Below are 21,212 nucleotides of genomic sequence, written 5' to 3'. Positions count from 1 at the left end.
GCACGCTCCTTCGTAATTTTGTTCAGAGATGGCTATTGGTTAGATTCTTTCAGGCGTCACAAAGCTAGCCACGCGCCCATGACCAGTCAGCAGCATCACTCCTGCAGGCCAGGGGAAGCCCCCCACCTTTGGGAATTCCTGAGCAAGTTAGTGGTGGGGCCGGCAGAGGATTTCAGACTTTGAGCATGCAAAAGTGCCGAGAAGAGAGAGAAAAGCACAAAGACGCTGAAATTGAAATTTTGCCTACAGATAACTCAGCTTTTACAAAACGCAATAAAATACATTCTTGCTGGAGGATACTCATAAAGCGGCATGCTTTAACATCCCAAGAATAAAATACCACACCTTTAGTGAGAGCCCCTTTAAAGAACCTTAGGTAGTCAAATTTTTCCGGAGCCCTCCACTACTGCATCCCTCACGGCCTGAGCCACTTTGGCATGGTATGCCCATAAAACCAATACTTTCACTTTTAGTAGGCCTAGCCCCAATTAGCTATATTGCAGTGCTCACTCACAACACCATTTGTAAGCTGAGTGAGCAGCGTGCTTTTACTTACCCATGAGATGTAAAGTCTCATCACTTTTGGCTGCTTTCAACAGCATCACTTTTTTATTTGAAAATGATGTCCCTCTAAGGAAAGACTTTTTTGTTTATAACTTTAAATCAGGCGAGTCATCTCTACTTTTGAAGGAACAGCTTTAGTCTTCACTAATACAGTATTTACTCGCGTAATTCGTGCAGTTTTTTTTTTCCCCTAAAATTAAGGCTTCAGAAATGGGATGTGCAAACCCCCCTTTAAATAATTCGGAAATTCAGATAATGCGGCCTCCCTGCTCCCTCCCGTCAAAAATGTACATAAGTCAATGGCACCACACACTTGTTAATTCAAAGTGAAATCGCACTCGAACCGGTTAATTTGGACTGAAGACATGCCAGGAACAGCGCTGAAGTCAATTTTGGAGACCAGCATCGCTACTGCCATCATCCGTAAACCGCCTTCCATTCTGAAACCGAAAACTCAGCGCTGCTACAGTGCAATGTAAAACCCCGTTCGTTTGGCCCCCGTTAATTCAGAAATTCGGACTGCCGCCGGACTCCCGCCAAACGCTTATGCAATAGAGTGTGTCGGAAGCTCGTTTATTTGGACATTGTGAGGCTCACATCGGTCAATCCGGACGGGCCCCCCGGAGAGTCGCCATGTCGGGATATAACTTGCTCGACAGGCGATCGTCCAGATATTCATCCACAGGCCTGAATTGCATATTACATTGTCTCCCGCGCCCCTCTGATCTAGGTGCAGAGGCAGGTGTGCTGGCTGTCGACAGGCTCCCGTCGACAGGCAGAGAGAGAGTCCAGCCGCGTAGTTTCTTTTTCCAAGCTTCGTCGCCAGTCTGTGGTGACGGCGGCTATCGGCTGTGCATTTCAGCGAGCCAGCCAAGCTACACACCATTTGGTACAACGATTACTTGTTGCTTATAGTTGTTTTTCGAAGGCATCCTGCCGCTCTGGCGCCAATGCGCGCTTCCCTCACTTCTATCCGCGTGGTATTTCCGTTCGCCCAGCGTGCCAAAACTCTGAGCTCGTCGCGTGCTGTTCGCCGTTTGTGCAGTGAAGCCTACTCACATGTGACGCCACACGCGAAGAAGATCCAGCGTTACCATTTCGGATGCTGAAAGAAGCCGCAGAGACCGCTACTATTATGGAGCAGTTCTACTTCCACCACTTCCGATAGGATGCACGTATTAAACATTTGATGGAACAGCGAGAAATCGCTGTTGTGCATATTTCGTCGTAAAATGCGACAATTGCCCAGGTTCCCACAAAATAAATCTCTCTTTCACAGGAACCGTTTTTGGCAGTTTGGGGGCCATTCGATAATTCGACATTCGGATAATTCGGACGTTTTTTCCACTTCCTTGAAGTCTGAATTAACGAGGTTTTACTGTATATTGCCATGTATAAGTCGACCCCGCAACTCGCGCCCCTCGCTAGCCAAAAGAAAGTTGACAGGAAATATAAATTGATGCATACCCCATACTACATACTACAGTATACCCCATACTACATACTACATACTACTGCATACTACAGTTGACTGTAGCGGAATCAATTTACAAACGAATTATTGCCGTGTTTTTTAACACCACTCACTCGCCTTTCGCTGCCATATGCGTTTACATGGCTGCGCTGATGTTCTGAAGCCTGCCCTGTGTGCGCCTGCGTGCGTGCTGCTGTGCTTGCGCAATAAGGAGAGCAAAATATGCGAGTAAACTTTTTTTATATAATCTGGGCAGTAAATTAGGAGTGCATATATTACGTGCCGGCACAGATTATGCGAGTAAGAGCTGTATTTCCAGTTGTACGCCATTTGGATTATCTATCTCGCAGTCTAAATGGTGCGGTTCTGTGAGTAGTACACTCATTGCACTCACCGCACACGTGTTGCCAGAAAAGCAAAATGGCGGCATAAGGTCAGAAACACTCCCTCTGGCTACTAGGTGGAGTTGCACCATTTGAGATGCATTTGTGCCAGCACATTGCCCAAAGAACAGCGCAAATTGAGCTTTCACGACTAAACCACGGCCAAGAAATTGCCACTCGTGATTGATTGTTATGGCTCTGGGCACTTCTACATATCGGGAAGGCGTTAAGTACCTTGACGCACGGAGTTCGGCTCTGGAAAAATGATAAAAGTGGTGTGCGGGTGTTCTGTGAGACCGTATATTTGCAGTAACTTCTTCATCGCATGCGAGACGAGCCTTTTTGTACCTTTTCGCTGAATATGAGTGTTACTGATTACGAATGTTACTAGCCTAAGCATCTGTGCCTGTCCTTTTGTAGGTGGACATACTGTACATGGATGACGTGCTTTGGAGCCACTATATGCTTATGGACGTTGCCTACATCTACTCTTGGAAAATGGTGAGTGGGCCTTAAAGTTGAAGGAACATTCCGAAATTGAAAAGTTATGTTTCTTGTGACAGCTAATGCAAAGTTTGTTAGTTCTTGTCTTTTTGCCGGAATACTAAAGGTTTGGCGTCCAGCTAAAGGACTGGAAGGTTTGTCTACTGAACAGTCCTTATTGCAGAAAGTATTGCTTTGGCGCCATGCAGTGAGATTCCACCGCTGATGACACCCCCACTTAGCACACTGCTCATCAGTGGTGGTGATTGTTTATTTGGATTCTCTGTGCAGTGCCTCCGACTCACTGGCCATGCTCCAGTGTTCCTCAATGGGGAGGGTGCTGGCTGCTATGTTTCCTTTTTGTAGTCCTGTGAAAAATGTAATAGCGAGGTTCTGCTGTATTTTCCCCGTGGGACATTGCAGATTCGTTGTTCGAATTTTACGGAAGTTTCAGATTTCCCACTGCTGAGAATTGGAGGCCATTACCGTATCTTTGGCTTTTGTCCACATGCTGCAGCGGTGACTTTTCTTTTTTTGTTTAAGTCACTCTTTTTTTTTTTCTTTCTTTGCAGGACGTCCCCTTGCAACTGTTCTACCGCGTGTCGGAGAATGTGCCGAAGCCAGCCGCGCAAGTTGCATCGCAGGTCCAGTTGCGGACATCAGCATCAAGTGTAGCGCACAACGTGCCTCAGCTAAGCAGCAGCTTCACGTCACTTATCACTCCGAGCATCGACACTAGAGGTCCAACCACTTTGGGCCAGAGGTGAACGACCTTATCATTCTTCTGTGGTATGGTACAGTACTCTACTCTCTTTGAAAGCATGTGTAGTGGTCAAAACTTTTATTCCATTCACTCCGGCTGAATCTCTGCGCTGTTGAATGCACTTACTTCAGGCAAGTCAGCAATGAGGAGGACGAATGTTTTTAGATAAGGTAATTGTGATGGATGAGTTCAATGGGGCTTAAAAGAATGCATTTTTGCTATTACAGTGTATTGATTAGCCTGTCAAGCTAATGCAAGTCTAATTAGTGTCACATTGTATCTTTCGATAACGTGACTGAGGTACCAGTCTTTCATGCTGTTGCAGTATGAATTCTAACCAACGCACCCAGCTCCTTGGCCTTCTGAGAAACCAGTCCATCATCATCAGCCTAACTATGTCTAGCACTGTACACGGGCCTCTCCCGTAACAATCCAATTATCTCTCTCAGCTGCAGCCACCCTATCCTTGCAAGCTATGTAATCAGGTCTGCCTGCCTCAATCCCTGATGCCCCCCCCCGCTACGCTTACGTCCTCTTCTCTCTGCACTTGATGTCTTGCCCATACCCATTTTTTTCTTTTTCTCAGCTAGGATATCTGTGACTGCAAGTTAATGCAAGTTTAATTAGTGGCAGTTTTTTTTTTGCAATAGGATTGAATGTAACTGAGCTACTCATTATGGCTCCTAAGATGCATTTCTTGTATTTATTTTTAAAGTTCATGGTGTCGGGCATTTTTTGTGGTGTCTTGCAACTGCTGTTGCCACCTTGTCTCAATTAGCTCATCAGAGCCATCGAAGTGCCATACTTAACTGGCTTTAGCAATGAACCAGCCAGCTGTGAACAATTACTACAGCATGCACTGTTACCAGGTGAGGTTGATGAAGGAAACGGGGGGAAGCCCAAGGAAATTCGTCAGAGGAGCCTGATATGGCAACCACTGCAGTGTGCATAAACACTTGTAAAGAAGAAAAGGGAGCACACACACTTGAGTAGTGCCATTAAAAAATCATGAGATCATGAAATGCACTAGGCAGTTGGCATTGCAACTCACTGACTTGATAGTTAGTAGTCATAGCAACGCGGTGTACAAAAGTAGTGCACTTGTAATAGATGTGAATACAGTTAAAGCTCGTTAATTCGACCCCTGTCGATTCGGATAATTCGAACTCCTGGCTCGGCTCCGTCCAGCACCCATGCAACTTTGTGGCGTCAGATGCTCACTAATCGAATGCTACAAATGAAGCATCGATTAATTCAAATGGCCTCCCTTCAGAAGGCCTTCTGGGAGGCCAAGTCCAGATATAACCGGCACAGCAAGAGATCGTCGTAATAGGCGTACTCAAAATCTTAGTTTCATGCTTAGTTTCATGCTGCACAGTCGCTCTTGCACCTCTCACTGACATGCTACAGCAGGCGAGACGATGAACGGACGGCCCTGTCTCCAAGAACAATCAGACCACTGGGTTTCAGTGCAGCTTTTGTGAGCTTTGCACCAGTGCACAGCGATGGCGGCTCTACCAGCCAATCTAACCAAGCTGCTGTTTTCTTTCTGTTTATTTTTTATCACCGCTGAGCAGTTTCCTTCACTTCTGTCCACATGGTTTCATTCTTCCAGTGCAGCAAAACTACCGTAAAAACCGGACTATAGGTCGGACCGGAATATAGGTCGACCCCCTAACTAACCAATTCTAAAAATGAAAAAGATCTTTTTTCAATGGGAAAAGTACCGAAAGACATCCTTACTTGGAAACAAATGCGACTCGAGAGGTTGGACAATGGTGACAGTATTTAATTTCATTTAAATGCTGCTTGTATGTACACCCGGCAACTTTTTTAACAATATCGCGCACCAATCGGCCCGCGTGTTTGTTTCTGGCACAGGCAAGTACGGCGCCGTAGAGCAAAGCCCTCCTCTTCATGAATCGCCGCAACCAGGATGGCGAGCCTTTGAATTGCGCCCTCGTGAGTCTAGAGGCACGCGCGATCTCTGCCGCTTTCACGCGGATGCATTCGGCAGTCACAGGCAGCGATCTTGCTCGCAGCGCAACGTTTCCTTCCTATTCTCGATACACTACGGTCTGCCCACGAAATGTTTTCTTCTGGTTGCTGCAAGTTGTAATACGCAGCTTCTGCCTCCGCTAGTACTGAATGGTCTTTTCGGATACTCCAAATTCGCGCTGTACCGCCAGGTTCCCGTGAGCTTCCTCGTACTCAATCGTGTTTTTCTTGAAGGCGACGGTAAATTGCCGTTAGCTTCCGCTTTGCATCTACTAAAACGCAAAATGGCAGCACTGCTGCTGATGGCGATGGTGATGGAAGCTGTTGACTTCAGCCACCCATTGTTGCAAGACTTCCGTATTTTTTCCGCCAATGACCGGTATATAAGACGGGGGTCGACTTTTCACCATGGTTTTTTGAAGAAAAGTTCGACCTATATTCCGGTTTTTACGGTACGTGCTCACCGCGTGCAGTTCTGTTCATGCTGTGAATCCTGCTTACACGTGACAGTGCCACTTTGATGAGTGTGAAATTGTATCGTTGGAACTCCACCGTGTCGCACTAGGAAAGCTGCAAGGAGCCCTTACGATTTTCGAACAGTTCTGCTTCAATGCTGTCAACGGTATGCACGCAATGAAGCTTTGATGGGAACATAAAAAAAAACTCATTGCCTTGCTGTTCTCATCCCAAAATAAGGCAACCATTACGCAAATTTTCACCAAATATATTTACCTATTGCAAGCAGTTCTTTGTTTTTTTCCGGGGTTTTTCGATAAATCAGACGTTTTCCCTGGTCTCCTGAAATTTTATTTAACGAGCATTTACTGTTGATGTTATATGTCCTGTTAAAATGTCAGTTGCATGCATGACGGAATTTTTTATCACACCACTCCTCCGCTCGGCTCTAGTATGGTAAATAACCACTGCATACGCCTGTCTGATAAATATTGACCTACAGAAAGTTTGTTTTTATTTAGCTTCATGGATTAGTGCTTATAGCATCAATCTTTTTAGCCTCTGAGAACTGAATGGTTTTCAGAATGTGTTAACACCACATATCTTCGTTTACGTCTTTTCCTCTTTAACATGCAAGCAAAAAAGGACACAGCCCTTCAAAAAATGCTAAAACTTAATTTAATAATGACAGTCTCTATGCTGAAACAATGTCTGCTACTATAAGCAATTACAGTATGGTCAGTCCTGAAATAAAACAGGCCAAAGAAAGATAGGGGTTGTGGCATATATGGATTTAGGTGCTTAAAGAACTCAAAAGAACTTGAAGGTTCCGTGGAACCTAGTTTGAAAACCTCTGGCTTTCACTGAAGACAGCCTTATTTCTTTTTCTTTTTTTAATTTTTGCAGTGCCAGTGTGGCTCAAGAAAGCAGAGGTTGCACAAAGGAAGCTGCTTCGCCCGAAAACACAAAGCCCGGTGACAGAAGCGAAGCACCAGCTGCCGAGTCACCCATGACAAAACCCGGTGGAACCAGTTCTAGTATCACAGAGACAAAAGTACAAAGCGAAACCAGCCCCGCGCAAAGTCTGGGTCTAAGTGTTGCAGCAGTTGTCGCGGACGCACCACCGGAGAACAATACTGCCACAACTACAGGCGCACAAGTGGGCAGCATTCAACAAGTACCTGACATCATCTGCGGGACCTCAAGCAGAGTCGGCACAGTGGCCTCGAAGACTTTGGTTTCAACCTCGGAAGCAGCAAGCCCGGATGCCGTGAAAGTGGATACTGCAAAGGCGCTGGAAATAGGCTCTGCTCCTGTCCCCAGACCTGTTGACACCATTGATTCCAGCAAGTTGGCAGCTACAAGTCGTGAGGAAGCAGATGGTGTGTCAAAAGCGCCTGCGTTATGTGTAACAGTGGAAGTACCTGCAGAACTAGTGAAGAGCTTGGCAAGCATGGATGAAAGTGACAAGGAAACGTCGGCATGTGCAGTCGATGAAAATTTGTCAACACAGCAGACGCCTAGCAAACTGGACCTATTGGGAGACGCCGTTGGAGCTAAGGCAATCACAACCCCAAATGTGGACGCCGGCTCGAGTGCCAGAACGGCAGGCTTTGTTTTGCGACACCCGCCCAAGGTAATGCCTTCACTGAATGGCATTGACAAGGGTCTTTCTTCTAACTTGGTGAAGATTGTGACGGCCAAAAACGATGCAGTTGATGATGAACTTGTCAAGGCCCCAGATGAGGTGGCATGTCCCATAGCTCCAGATGGCGGAGCTCTGCCGGAGACCAAGAAGGTTGAAGATAAACCGTTAACGGAAGAAGTGCAGACGTGTATAAGCCGTGCCGCACATAAGGCAGAGGCCAAGATGAACGCCTTGAAGGCTGCTGCCGCTTTACTGAAAGAGAACAGTCAATCAGAGAAGGACACAAAAGAGACTGGGGGCCTTTCAGTTACACTGAGGGCCAGTAGGATCTCCTGCAGAAGCAACAGTGAAGGCTCAGCTGACAAGCGTCCTCAGAAGACCACCCCCAGCCAGGGGGACCTGGCGCCGAAAAACGACGTGCCAGCTTCAAAACCACCCACTCGGGCAGTGACTCCTCCGCTGCCTGTTATTCCTTCATATCTGACCTTGAGCAAGTCTCATCCTTCGCTGTTCCATGCGTCTCCACGGAAGCGGGGCCGTCCAAAGCTGGCCACCGTGAACAGTTTAAATGAGGAGATCGAGCGGGCTCACATGGCTCGCAGTAGCGAGCTGGCTGCCACCACTACCACAGACAGATCCAAGCCACCTCCAGTCATCCCGGTGATCACAAGCCTCAAGATCAAGCCCATTCCTCCTCCGCCTCCGCATTCAGACGCAGCACCACTGTCCTCGCCAACCGCACCAAGAGAGCAACCGGAGCTGCGGCCCCGATCAAGGAGTCAAGGAGACGTCTCTGAAGAGAAGTCAGATGCTGAGGACTCGATCGGGCGCCGCAAGAGCAAGCGCAAGCGTGGGCCAGCGGAGTTGAAGACAATGGTGACGCAGCTGAAGGAGCTGAGCTTGGAGAAAGGACTGGCAGCAACACAGGAGCCTCTTCAGACCCTGGCAGGCGGCACACCTGGCTCCAAGCCTCCAGAGCAGGGACAGGAGAAGATCACGCTGCGAGTGACTCGCGATGAGAAGTGCAACCTGAAGGTCGAGAAGCAGCTGCGTCCTGCGGTCGTCTCCGAGACGCTTCACGATTCGGGGTTTTGTGAGGACGTTGTCGCGGAGTCATCCGTGCCTTCTCCCGTGCCCGACACCAAGCAGAAAGGCGAGCTTGCTGGGGCAGCGGCTAAGGCTGGACAGTTGCCGGTGCACCAGGACATGGTGTCGAGCACCAGCAAGGGGCTTGAACAGATCGTCGCCTCTCGCCACATACACCACGGGACCAGAAAGGACTTGCGAAAGAGCAAGCGGAAGTCTGTGGAAGAATGGGTCAACGAGCAGAGCAAGTGGGTTCGGACACACGAAGTGGAGACTGTGAAGCATCAGGGCATTGTACCACCGCCCAGCACAAAGACCACAGCAGGCACTCGGGATACACCGTCAAAACCTGGTGCCTCTGTGGTGCCGAAAGAAGCACCCATCAAAGTGCAGCGAAGAGGCCGCAAGAGAACGAATCCTGTTAAGATCGAAAAGCCAGCACCCCTGGCTGATGCTCAACAGGAAAATTCTGCAAGTGCCTCTCTTCAAGTTTCAAGTTCTTCCACGGAGCCTGTAACCCCTTCTACACAATCTCCTGTCGAGAAAGAGGCGGGCACAGAAACGGCATCTAGAAACAGCAGTCATAGCCCAAAGGGAAGCAGCAAAGGCAGGCAAGAGTTGGACCACCCAAAAAAGTCTCCAGAGCTTGTCATCCCGAGGTACATTCCTAATGCAGCCACAAGCGTGCCGCTTACTGTCACTCACGCTCGGAATAAGCGTCTGCGGGAATCCGACAGGTCGTCTACCTCTTGTCTTGACCTCTCGGCTCGCTCGAGTGCAGGCACAAGTAGTGAATCATCGCCCGAGAAAGATTCTGAGAAAAGCAAGTTCTTCAAGGAAGCCCTGAACCTTTCAATGAAAGAAACTGAGGCACCATCACCCGTGTTTGAAAACCCGTGTTCCTCATCAGAGGCCCAGTCAAAGTCGTTGCAAGAAACCACAAAAGAATCATCTCGGGAGTCACTTAACACATCACCAGCTTCAGCGGCTGAAGGCAAGGGGGTCACAAAATCAGCTGACCCTTTTCCAGCAGGTCACGGAACTGGGTCACAATTAAACCTTCATCAAGTTGTCGAAAAAATTTCCTCATTGAACTCATGTAAGGTTCCAAAAAATTCACAAGATGGCACACGGGAAAGTACATCATCTTTAGTTCAAGAAAGCAAGGCGAACTCCTCTCGCAGCGTAAAAGGCACTCTACACATGGCAGAAGGGCACACCTCACCAAGCACTTCTCCTCGCCAACCGACACCACTTGGTAACAGGCTAGACAACAAGTCGCCAAAAACCGGGCCACCGACACTGTCCTTGGAGCCACGAAGTAGAGGAACTCCTAATGTTGCCATGACTGTCGAGAAACACCTGTCAGAACAGTCACCAAAGTCAACCGAGGGACATGTCTCCGGTAGCGTATCACCAAGCAGTACCGTTGGTTGTGAAATCCTTCCACGGATTAATGAAACTGGTGTCTTTCGACTCGAATTCCCAGCAGCGGAAGTTGCGGAAGAAATGCCTGCACCTGAAGTAAAAACCCCCAAGGAACAAGCAGTTGTACCAGAAAAAATTGCCATAGAGCAGCCGAAAAGTCGTGGCACACCACCTTTCATAACAAAAGAAATGTCTGAAAGTGTTCGGAACATTGTTCTAGTTCAAGAAAGCATGATGGAGCTTCGGCAGGGGGCTCGAAGGTTATCCTGCAGTTCGGCAGAGTCAAGGGCAACTGAAAGCATTGCAACACCCGAAAAAGTGCCTCGAACAAGTTCAGTGTCCCCATCTAAAATGAAGGCTACAGTGCCAGATAATTATCTCACCTTAGGCCTAAAAGATGACCCATGCAGCAGGAACAATTTGAAGAATATTCCGGCTGCGGCCATTGCACATTACAGGCCACAGCCTTCACAAAGGTTTTCACAGGGGAGTACCCATAAGGCAGAAGCAAGTGTGAACATTTTAACACATGAAGTCAGTGTTGCACCAAGCAGCGCATTAAGCGACTCATTGCTTGGTAGGCATTCAAAAATTTCTCAGCCTATTAAATCACAAACGAATTGCTTGCCAACATTTGGTGGTGTTGCAGTGTTAAAAACACCCTCCAAGGCAGGACAAGCACCGAAAGCGCCGAGCCCAGCAAGATCTCCACTATTGTTAGAAGCGAAAAGTTTCAGTCCATTGGGCCTTCGTGATGTCAGTACTTCCGCCAAGACAACAGACGCTAAAGTCAGCAAAGTTCAGAAGGAGAGGAACTTGTGGTGTCCCGCTGCCGACATTTGCTCTTCGAAGCAGCTGGCGGAAGAAGCGGCCCTTCAGAGGATAGCTGCTAACAAAAGCATCTCGATAGGGCAAGTGAAAGAGGCAAGAGCACAGATGCCACACAGAAACCAGCAGAAACACATTCTCAACGTTCCACAGGTGCCTAGATCTCTCTCGGTTAGCATTGTCACGCACAACGCACCAATGAAAGGCCACACACAAGCAAATCAGGTGTCACATTCCTCACACCACCCTGTAGATTGTTTACGCTTGCCACAACAGTCAAATGTTGGCAGCAAATGTGTAGATCTTGTTGCTAAAGAAGCACTGCCACAGTACAGGGGCACAAGCATAGACGACAAGTTCCTTGGGTGCGGCCCCCTGTTGTCGCACACACACCCAGAGCTGTCCGTAACGTCAAAGAGCGACTTCAAAAGTGCAATCCACATACCAGCTTCGCTGAGCGCCTACACAGCGGCTCACCAGAAGGGCAGCTTATCGCCTCCCACCACATACAAGTCAACACGAACTGTCCTACCAGAGGAAAGGTTCTCTGCCAGGTTGCATGCCGAGCTCGAGCAGCCTCGCGTTTCCCCTAGGCCTTCGGACAGAGCGCAGCAGTCTTCTCTGAAAGACACCTGCCGACCACCAGAAGGGCACAGAATCAGTTCTTCAAACGAAGCCCGGGAGACCGGCAAGCCTCACAGCAGCCAGGTGACTACTAGGATGCCGAGTCCTAAAGCGAGCGAGAACATGTACCGGACGACGGTGGCCGAGCTGGACCTCTTCACGACGCTCAGCATCATCGAGACCATGAAGGGGAGGGCGACTGTGCACGACATCATCGACGATTACATCACTAACCTTGGCAGCTTCTTCTGCACCCTGGAAAGAGCTCCCACGGAGATGAGGCTTGCGGTGGAACACGCATTTTCTGTCAAGGAGAAGGTTCTTCTTCAGGTCATAAGCCTGCTTAAGAAGCTGACCACTGACTTGTCCTCGAGCCAGCTGACGCGGGTGCTTGCCCTCGAGGCCTTGGTGGAAAGATTCTTGCTGCGGTGTGGCCGAGGCTGCAGGGCATCACCAACAGCACCAGCGTCGTCAGAGGAGGCACTTGTTTCTTCGTCTGAGTGGGGAGTCTCAAGCACGGGTACTGCGTTACAGCAGCTGTATCTTGAGGGTGTGCAGGATGAGCCGGCAGCGGTTTCAGTTCCAGAGCCAGACATCGGCACCATTGTTGTTACGACTGTCAACGCACACTTCAGATGTGGAGAGCTGCGAAAGAAGGCTGTGAAACGTTTAAAGTGTAGTTTGAAGCTTAGGGACCTGGTGGGGCTGAGGAGGAAGTTTGCGGCACCTGCAGCTTTTCCTGGGCAGCCGAGCATGTGCAGGACAGTTCATCTTAAAAGGTCCGGGGGTTGCTTTTCCAGACGTCCTGTGCAGAGCCAGATGCAGTGAGTATTGTTTTTTGCTCTTTCTGAGTTGCTCATTGCATGTTGGGGGCATTTTTTGAAGTATTTGCTCAAGATGGGGGTCAAAGGCCCATTTCCCATGCATTTCACCCTGATTAAACCGAGCACCAGGCCAGGGGAAGCTTGTACCCATTGTATCACCGGTGGGTACCTGGCGGCACTGGGGACCGAACCACGTACCTCCCGCATGCGAGGCGGATGCTCAACCACTAGGCCACCGCTGCGGTGTTTTTTTTTTTTTTAAAGATGATGATGATAGTTAATTTTTATGGTGCAAGGGCATCTGCGGCCAAAGAGTGCCATGGCACAAGGTGTATTTCGTATGCTATGTATTTCATATGTGCTGTGTATTTCGTTGAAGTACAGCAGAACCTCATTGACACGTCCTCTAAAGAAAAGGCTGCAAGAAGGCATATGCAAAGCTACAAAGGTGGCTAGTTGGCTCTGCATCTTCAAATTATTGAGCACTAGGATGGGAACGGACAAAGTGCATGGACACAGGTAATGTGCCCAAGTTACCTGCGTCGTCTCTTGTCCGTTCCCCTGTCCTAGTGCTTACGTACAGTGCATTGATACATTGAAAAGGACATAGTCCAGGAAAGCATGTCATGCGGAACTGCACGATTTTAATCATTAATGCTTGATATTAGGTACAGAGTCATTTATCGACACTTTCACTTCCTGTAAAGCCCAATCATCGTTTGTTGGCACAACATTTGGAGTGATTTTATTGTGCTTGTAGACTGTTGTTCTTAGGGAGGGGGTCATCTTCACTTGTACAAAAAAAGTGACTGGGCATCACATCAGGAAAAATTTTCCAGCTGAATTGGCTATGATAACCTTTAAATTGTGTCATACTATACTTTTAGGAATATCGTATTATCCAGGTGTGCATTAACCAGAGGAAAAACTGTGTAACGCATAAAACATTTTGAATGCACAAACTGAAAATTCACATGAACGGGAATGGATCGGTGTGGTTCTGCTGTATTTACCACACCCTTAATACCACCACCCTTAAGTGCTTGTAGTCAAATTTTGTTTCATAGCACAGTGATCTTAATTGCTGCTGATGCAAACTAAGGAGCTTATTTGTCTTCTCATTAGGCTTTACAGACCTGCTAGGACATAGAGTAAAGGGGGGTTACATGTGAATTGTAGCCATAGTGCACGCGACTAATAAAACAAACGCTCAGAAAAGGTACTAGGGTAGACAAGGTAATGGCCGGCAAAATTTTACAGTGTGCATGTGCTCAGGAACAAGTTTATTGTAGTGCTGCCTTGCACCTCAATCACCTGTTATTGGCACCAGCGGTGAGGCATGCTCATCCTCTTATACCTGCGGGAACTTCAGGTGATCGGCTTGCTTGAGTGCATCAAAATCATTTTTGTTTCACACATATGCATCCCATAAACTTTTGTAGCGATCTGTACAACCTTGTTCAATACAGGAATTACTACAAGTTGTCGTGCAAGCATTTGCCTCAATGAGTGTGTAAAGGTGTTAAATTCAGCTGATTCGCAATGTCACTAAAGGCCATGGGGAGGGGTAGAAGTAACGGTGAGAGAAGGGTGTCTCTTATCTAAGTCATGATAGCTCTGACAGGCTTAGATCAGGGCTGCTTGGTATGTGCAGAGAAGCTAGAATGGTACAGTGTGCGAGTTCGTCGATGAAATTGGGCAGTTTTGAGGTGGTATTTGAGAAAATGAGTGCTGCGTGAGGGTGGTGCCTTTGTGTGTTTATGGAGAGGATAACTCGTCATATGGCTGTGTCACAAAAATTCTGTGCGCAGGAGTGTCTTTAGCGTTGCTTTTATGTCATTTCAGTAAATGGCTATTTCAAAGGTTTGCAAATAGGACATGTAGTAGTTGCAAACTGTGCCCAGAGGCTATCACTGCAGGTAATCACCTAGGTGCTTAGTAAATCTCAGATTGTCTGGCCTTGGGGGTCGCTTATTAAAGGTGTGTCCTTAGTGGTAAACGGCTACAGTGCACTGGCTTTTTCCACCCTTTACAGCTGTCTCCTACCACGGCCTGCTGCCCCAGTAGGTCTGCCGACCAAGAGCCTATCGAGGCTTCTTCCTGCGGCAAGTTTTGGGCTTCCTCAAGGCACTGTGATTGTGGATGCGCTCTCCTCATTGTTGACTGGACATCTGCCCAATCTAGTCAACCGTGGCGTTCCCCAAAATGGACTACATTCTTACGTGTCAGCACAGTCTGTAGCAGCAGTTTCTAGCACTTCCCCATTGGCATTGCAAGCTTACACAGGCCCAGGCTCTCATAATGTTGAGCACATGATATTTTCGGCGTTATCTCGGCTCCTGTCTGGCCAGCAGGGAGCTGGACCGTTGTGCAGATTGGAAGCGGCCTCGCATTTGGACAGCCAGCTAGGCAATAGCCTTGTCCCCGCCTACCATCAGCAGCCGAGAGAAGGGCCATGCATGGCTCGCAACGTGCTGCTTGTCGAAGCCACTGCTGAAAGTTCACTAGTCATCTCATCACCACAGTCAAATAGCAAGCTTGTGATTGGGCCCAACTTTGACAGGCACCTGCTGTCGAGGTTGCTTGATGGACTGAAGTTTATACCAAAGACTCAAGGTGCTGGAGCAAATTCCTGGATCAACAGTGCTGCGCGGACTACAGTCAGTGGCAGCCAGAGGAGCTGCCGGATGTTGACAGGCTGCATTGAAGCACCTGACCAAAGATTGCCTGCGACACTCGGCGGCTCGGGCAGGGCTGAGCCGTTAGCCAAGCCAGAGCCACTAGCTAAGCCCGAAGCTGCAGTGTCCAGGAGGTTTCTGCGGAAGCGAGCACTTGCCGCCAGCATCTGCAAGGCTCCCATCATCCAGAAGAGAAGGCGCTTAGCCAGCAATGCCTTGTCCGGTGCAGTGAAGAGCCCTGCAGCTCAGCAGCAGCAGCAGCGGCAGCAGCAGCCTCCCATCGAGGTGTGCCCACCTCTTGAAACGCAGGTCGTTCCCAAGGACTGTGTAGTGGTACTGCACAGATTGGAGCTCCTTGATGACAAGGAGACACTGCTTAAGGAGCGTCGGAGCCTGAGGTGGAAGAGCGGAAGTGCCCAGCCGAAGAAGAAACCAAAGTTGTCTGTGTTTCCAGCTCTGTCAGGTGTCCCTAGGTAGTGGAGGCCTGATCATGTGGCAAATGTGTTCCCGGTTTGTTTTGCTCTGTGTCACTTGTTTGTCTCTGTTGTAAAGAGAGCATATTCCTCTCCTTTCTCTTTGTGCACCTGTTTCATCGCAAGTGCAGTCTTTCCCTGCAATTTGTTTATCCCAGTGAAAGAGGCATTGGACATTGTTTAACATATAGCACTGCTAATTTCTAGCTTATTTATGGTAAGGATCTGTTTTTTGTTGTAAAACAACATGTACAGGACAAGAAGAGCTTTGTACATAGTGTATGATAAATAAATTTTTGTATAATTTAAGCTACATACTTCACTTGTCTGTTTTTGTGGTGGGCAGCAGTATGGTGGTAGAGGCTGAGCCCCGACAATCGTGCCACCAGGGTAAGAAATGCAGGTTCTGTGACACACCATGGGAGCAGGTTGCTGCTGTATCATGTAACATGTAACAAGATTAGTGTAATGCTTACTGCGTGCATGGTTGCTAAACAGCATTGTACCCCCTGGGACAGCAGACACTTCCATAGCGGCAGACACCTCCGTAACGTGTTGACCACTACATTGCGTATCTGAAAATTCCTGTGATCACATTGACTTCACCTGTTGGCACACAGGGATGTGTGTGTCTTAACTTCACTTGCATTGATCCGATCTTTCAGTTCTCATGCAAATTGAGTCTGCTGTACTAATAACGGAGTATTCTATAACTGATAACTTCACATCTACTGTTGCAAATATGTGGCCGGGTAGGACCACTGCGCTTGCGCAACAGGCATGCAGCCTGCGTCAAAAATGTGCATCCCAAGAGGTTTGCTTCTAGGCTGCTTAGCGTGGCTCCCTAGCACATTTAGCAGTCCAAAGCTTGGGAGGATTGAGAACACGAAGCCATTCCTCTTTCGAGATGTTACGGCCGCTGCGGATGTATAACTAGGCACGCTGCAGGCCTCGCAAGCAAACCCTTTGGGCTGTATACTTTTGACGGGGGGTTGTACGCAAAACCGGTGTACTTCTACTCTAGTATGTCTCCAGGGTGCTATATCGCTCTATTGGTGAAATGAACATAACAGAATACAGCAGCAAGAGGTTCACGTACACGCCTGCCACCGAGAGGGCCTAGAAAACAGGCCGCATTACGAGAGATTCGGGGTCGGGTTCAGAGGGAAGCTCTTGTCAAATTTCTGCCGTGGTGAGCGCCACCGCTAGTCTTCCCTAGCGGCCGTCAGCTCCGCCTGGTGCTGTAGTGAAAGCACGCTTAGAATGGCTTGGGATACGAATGCCACTCCTATGAACTATTTACATACTTATAGAAAGTTTCATTCGGAATTCTAACTACCTGCTAAAGCTAACAGCTCAAATTATTCTCTCATTGTTTATGTGCTATAAGGAAAATATTGCTGCCCAAATCGTTGCAGAGCTGACCGTGGAAGAACCACTGCGGAAGCACTAAGTGCGCTACATCTAAGAAAGCCACGCTTTGGCAGAATTGCCTGGCCAGCTCTGCTCTTCACGCGTTACGATGGTGCATGGAAGGAATGGTGCCGCTCGCATTTTAGCCCAAGCTGCCACTTCTTGTTTCTTGACACTTTGTTTTGATACGATCTCCAAGTTGTTCTGTCGATAGCATTGACAAAGCCAGAATTGCTCAGACAGGAAATAGTACATGGAGGCCTTGTTTTCAAGAATGTCATATTTGCATTTTGTTTGTTTCTTTTCTAGCAAGGAGGGTTCTGAAGACTGCTTTTGTGTTTAGGGCATTGAATTTTTTTTTTTTTTTCGCTGTAATCACAGCGATCGTCTGAACTTGCAGGCTTCAAACGCTGACATTTTGCTGCGACACCCTTTATTTGTCGTGAAATTTTGCTAAACACTTTTTAACAGCTGAAACGTCTGCTACAGAACGCCATTTTTCCCGCTACAAAATGGGAAATTGCTGCTAGAAGTAGTAATAAAACTGCTACAAGCCACATGTTAGCAGTTCCACCGCTGCTACTATTTTTTTTTTGCTGAGGTCACGTGAGCCACATGAGCATAGCGTGATTCTCGCGTCAAACCGGCACCGGACGTCGCCGCGAAGCTCGCGAATGAAAAAATTAATTTGCAAATTATCAATTCGCTATCGAGGACTAGTATGCGGCATAACAGTCAGTAGCCTTCACTCTCCGTTATGCACGCAATTTACAGCCGCTTTCAAACCAGGCGCATGAAGTTTTCATTTTTTTATTTATGTGTTTACTTTCTTCCTCGCGACTTCGCGCAAAAAGCGCCTCATGTGCTTGGTACATTGCGATGTGCAATCCGTTCTCGTCAGTAGCCCTCGCGCTTGTTTGAGGGAACGGCACATACGTAGCGATCAAACCTCGTATGTCGTAGTGATTTAGAACGGCTATTATTAAACAACCAGAGTGGCTCGTGTCGGGATAACGCGCACAGTCCCGGACTGTCGCTATTTCGGCAAGTCCCGCTTCTTATGCGGTCGGAAAGGCAGCAAACTCCCGAACATTAGGTGCTGCACCACTGGAAACATGCCCAGGACCTCAGCTTTGTACATTTTGATCAGTCCTGCGTTGATCTTGGCCCAGGTCGGAACGGCGCTGATGTTCCACAACTGGTTCGAGTGCTCGTGGAACGGGCCGCTCTTGACTCTGACAATGAACTCTATGCAGCCCATGAACATGTAGTCCCGCGAATGGTTCTGGGCGAAGCCCGGCGTTGGGAAGGACTTGGGCTGTATGGTCGACTGGTCGATGAGCTGAGCGCTGCCCCAGATGAACGGCAGGAACTGGTAGTCATCGAGGCTCCAGACTCCGTGGCTGCCGGCGGGTTCCAGGCGGTACTCCAGCTGGAGACGGCGTACTAGCTCCAGGTACCTGTGAAAGACGGCCAGGATGGCGGCTTGCGAGTCTTCCTCGGTCCAGGCGCCCACCTTGAACAGGCAGTAGAGGAACATTGCAAAGTTCATCTCGTGTCCCGTACCGTAGTCAATCCGGGTCATGTCGCCGAAGCTGTCTCGAAAATAGGGCACAACCTCGACCAGAGCGGGATGGAGATGTGCAGGAAGCACTCCGCTTAGGAGCCGCCAACTCCCTTCCTGGACTCTTTTGAGCCAGGTGCGGAAGGACTTGTTTCCGAACCGCTGCGGTTGGCTGAGTGGAGGCGTTTCTTGAACCCAGCGCCCCAGCGTCTCCAGCACCGACAGCAGATTCGAAGTGACATCCGATACGATGAAGTCATCGGTCAGCTTCTTGCCCTTGACACGTTCGTTGAGGGCGAGGACGAAGCCGACATACTCCATGTACGCTTCGCTCTCGGTCCAGCGGGTCATGTCATCCGGCGTCAGTACGCACGGCTGCGGCTCGGCGTACACAGGTTCTTCTTCGCTTTCTGACATCCCGTTAGTAGGAATGCCTCGACGTTGAATGGCTGAGCGCGTCTGGCTTCCCAAGCAACCAGCAGACACCGAACCATCTTCCTCGTCCCTCATAAATCTGCGCTGGTGATATTGTTGATGGCGATGAGCCCAATGGCGCTAGAACTTTTTGACGTACGCAGCTGACTTTGTCTACGAAGAGTTTTAAAGGAGTATAGATACCTAAATTTTGGGTGCGCATTTTATTATTTGTAAAGATGCGTAAGGCATTATTATACATGGATTACCACCTGGTAATCTCCTACGACAGCTAAATGCATGCTTTTCCGGTTTCAACAACCGAATCAGCACTGTGACGTCAACGTGTACTGGCTTGTCACGTGAGACATAAAAACTGCAATATAATCCATGGAGGAAGAAAAAAACTAGGAGGGAGCGTGACGTCATAAACTTGAAGCCTAGTCGGCCTAGTCATAAAAAATATAATGGAATCTTGGGAAATAGGCCCTCACGTGACAAGGCAGCGGTAGTTCTTAGCCGGATTTCGGTTTCGGTTTTGCTCTCTCGCTGTGTTACGTCAGACGACCAACACGGCTGCGCTCGAAATTTGAGAAGCGCACACAGGCCATGGAGCTTGGAGATTTGTATGTGCCGAGAGGCCAGTGCCTCAGTGCGCCCGTGTGTTTCGCGAAGTGCGGTTGGGTCGTCTGAGCTGCGCAATGAAGTGCTGTGTGCCGGGATGCAGGAGCCGCACCGAAGAACGCCGTCCTGGGGTTTCGTTCCATTGGTGAGTAAATACGCTGCGCTCATTCCTTGAGAAACGAAACTATTGCCGACTACGGCATGCCTATGTAATGCTTAATACGAAACTCGTTTTAGTTTGACTTAGGACAAAAATGACGTTACTTAACCTGAATGCCGATTCAATTTCACATATCTTGATACGTTCTGCAATTTTCACAACAGGTTTCCAAAGATCCTAAACGGAAAACTCTTTGGAGAGAAGCGCTGGAACGCGACGAAACTTGGACGCCATCGAAATGGAGCTGTGTCTGCTCTATACACTTCAAGTCTGAGGATTTTATGGTTTCAGGTCGGCTGAAACAAAGAGCCGTGCAGTCAATTTCACAGGTTTGTGGAATCTACGTTATCGTTTTCGTCTTCACTTGTTCCCACGATTATTTCAAGCAAATAGTGAAATAGTTATTTTTTTTCAATAAGCAAAATACACACACATAAATTTGCGGCAACTAGTGCTTCGCCAGGCGACGTCAAAGCTAGGCTCACGTACGGCGCATTTTTGTTGCTTTACATATATGTATGTTCAGCGGCACCGCCGCTCCGCTGCGAGGTCACGTTTGGCTCTTAAGGTGGTGGTTTTCGAGGGAGCAAAAGTGCGCGCAGTCTCAGGTTTCCACGTCTCGGCTGAGCGCAAACGTATATACACTCCGGTCCTCTGCTTTTTGCTGGACTAGCTGTTTGCCTTTGCGTGCTAGAGTTCCCCCATTCAGAGAGATGGACAAGTCCGTGAAGTATGAAAATAACACGTCAAACAGCCCCCGGAAACGAAATTACCAAGCTGGCTGAATAATATAGCGGAGTTCAAAGCGGTAACCATTGCTCTTGCAACGCGACAAGAATGGCGTTTGTAACATATATGTTTTTCGAAAAATGCCGTTCGTTACTGCCGCTTGATCATCTGTACTCCTAATGTCCTGGAATATACACACTGGTTTTATTCGTGCGCGAGATAAAACAAAAAGGCCATCCTTTCTGATGTATGTCTGCAAATATACTTTGCTGTGTACTTGGTTTAATTTTTCTTAATTGCATTCAAGAATGACCAGATGCGAAAGAGTTTTTTTTTTTTTTGCAATGGTAAGGCTGAGAGACAGCCGCTGATTTGTGGCTGCATTTTTTTTAATACGTAAGAAAAATGCGACCTTATATATATTATTAAGTGACCGTTTCTATTGGCTTTTCTTGATGCCAAGCGCACGCATTGTACATTGTATATTGTTTTATTTTTTGCCAGCGTTCTCTAGAACAAAGCACTGCGCCTTTGACAACAGAGGCCATGAGCACGTTTCATCGAGAGATGCAAACGCCTCAAGATGATACAGTATATA

The 21,212-nt window shown here is 48.3% G+C and overlaps 1 protein-coding gene and 1 pseudogene across 2 annotated transcripts in view; one reads left to right on the top strand and one right to left on the bottom strand.

Moving 5' to 3' along the window:
* Positions 1 to 16,025, top strand: part of LOC144133012 (uncharacterized) — a 44,019-nt gene extending 27,994 nt beyond the window's left edge. Inside the window, exons 9-12 of the mRNA XM_077665799.1 lie at positions 2,842 to 2,922; positions 3,477 to 3,667; positions 7,028 to 12,559; positions 14,595 to 16,025. Of these exons, the coding sequence (XP_077521925.1) occupies positions 2,842 to 2,922; positions 3,477 to 3,667; positions 7,028 to 12,559; positions 14,595 to 15,714 (6,924 nt within the window). The 3' untranslated portion in view covers positions 15,715 to 16,025. The remainder of the gene's footprint in view (positions 1 to 2,841; positions 2,923 to 3,476; positions 3,668 to 7,027; positions 12,560 to 14,594) is intronic.
* A 1,892-nt stretch (positions 16,026 to 17,917) lies between these two features.
* Positions 17,918 to 19,242, bottom strand: LOC144133011 (serine/threonine-protein phosphatase 2A activator pseudogene; annotated as a pseudogene). The gene has a single exon (XR_013314958.1). The product of XR_013314958.1 is annotated as a serine/threonine-protein phosphatase 2A activator pseudogene (transcript).
* Between the last annotated feature and the right edge of the window lie 1,970 nt (positions 19,243 to 21,212).

This window comes from Amblyomma americanum, chromosome 5, assembly GCF_052857255.1.
Source record: "Amblyomma americanum isolate KBUSLIRL-KWMA chromosome 5, ASM5285725v1, whole genome shotgun sequence".
Lineage (NCBI taxonomy): Eukaryota > Metazoa > Arthropoda > Arachnida > Ixodida > Ixodidae > Amblyomma > Amblyomma americanum.
The sequence above is the reverse complement of the archived record's forward strand: the minus strand, read 5'-3'. Positions and strand labels throughout refer to the sequence as shown.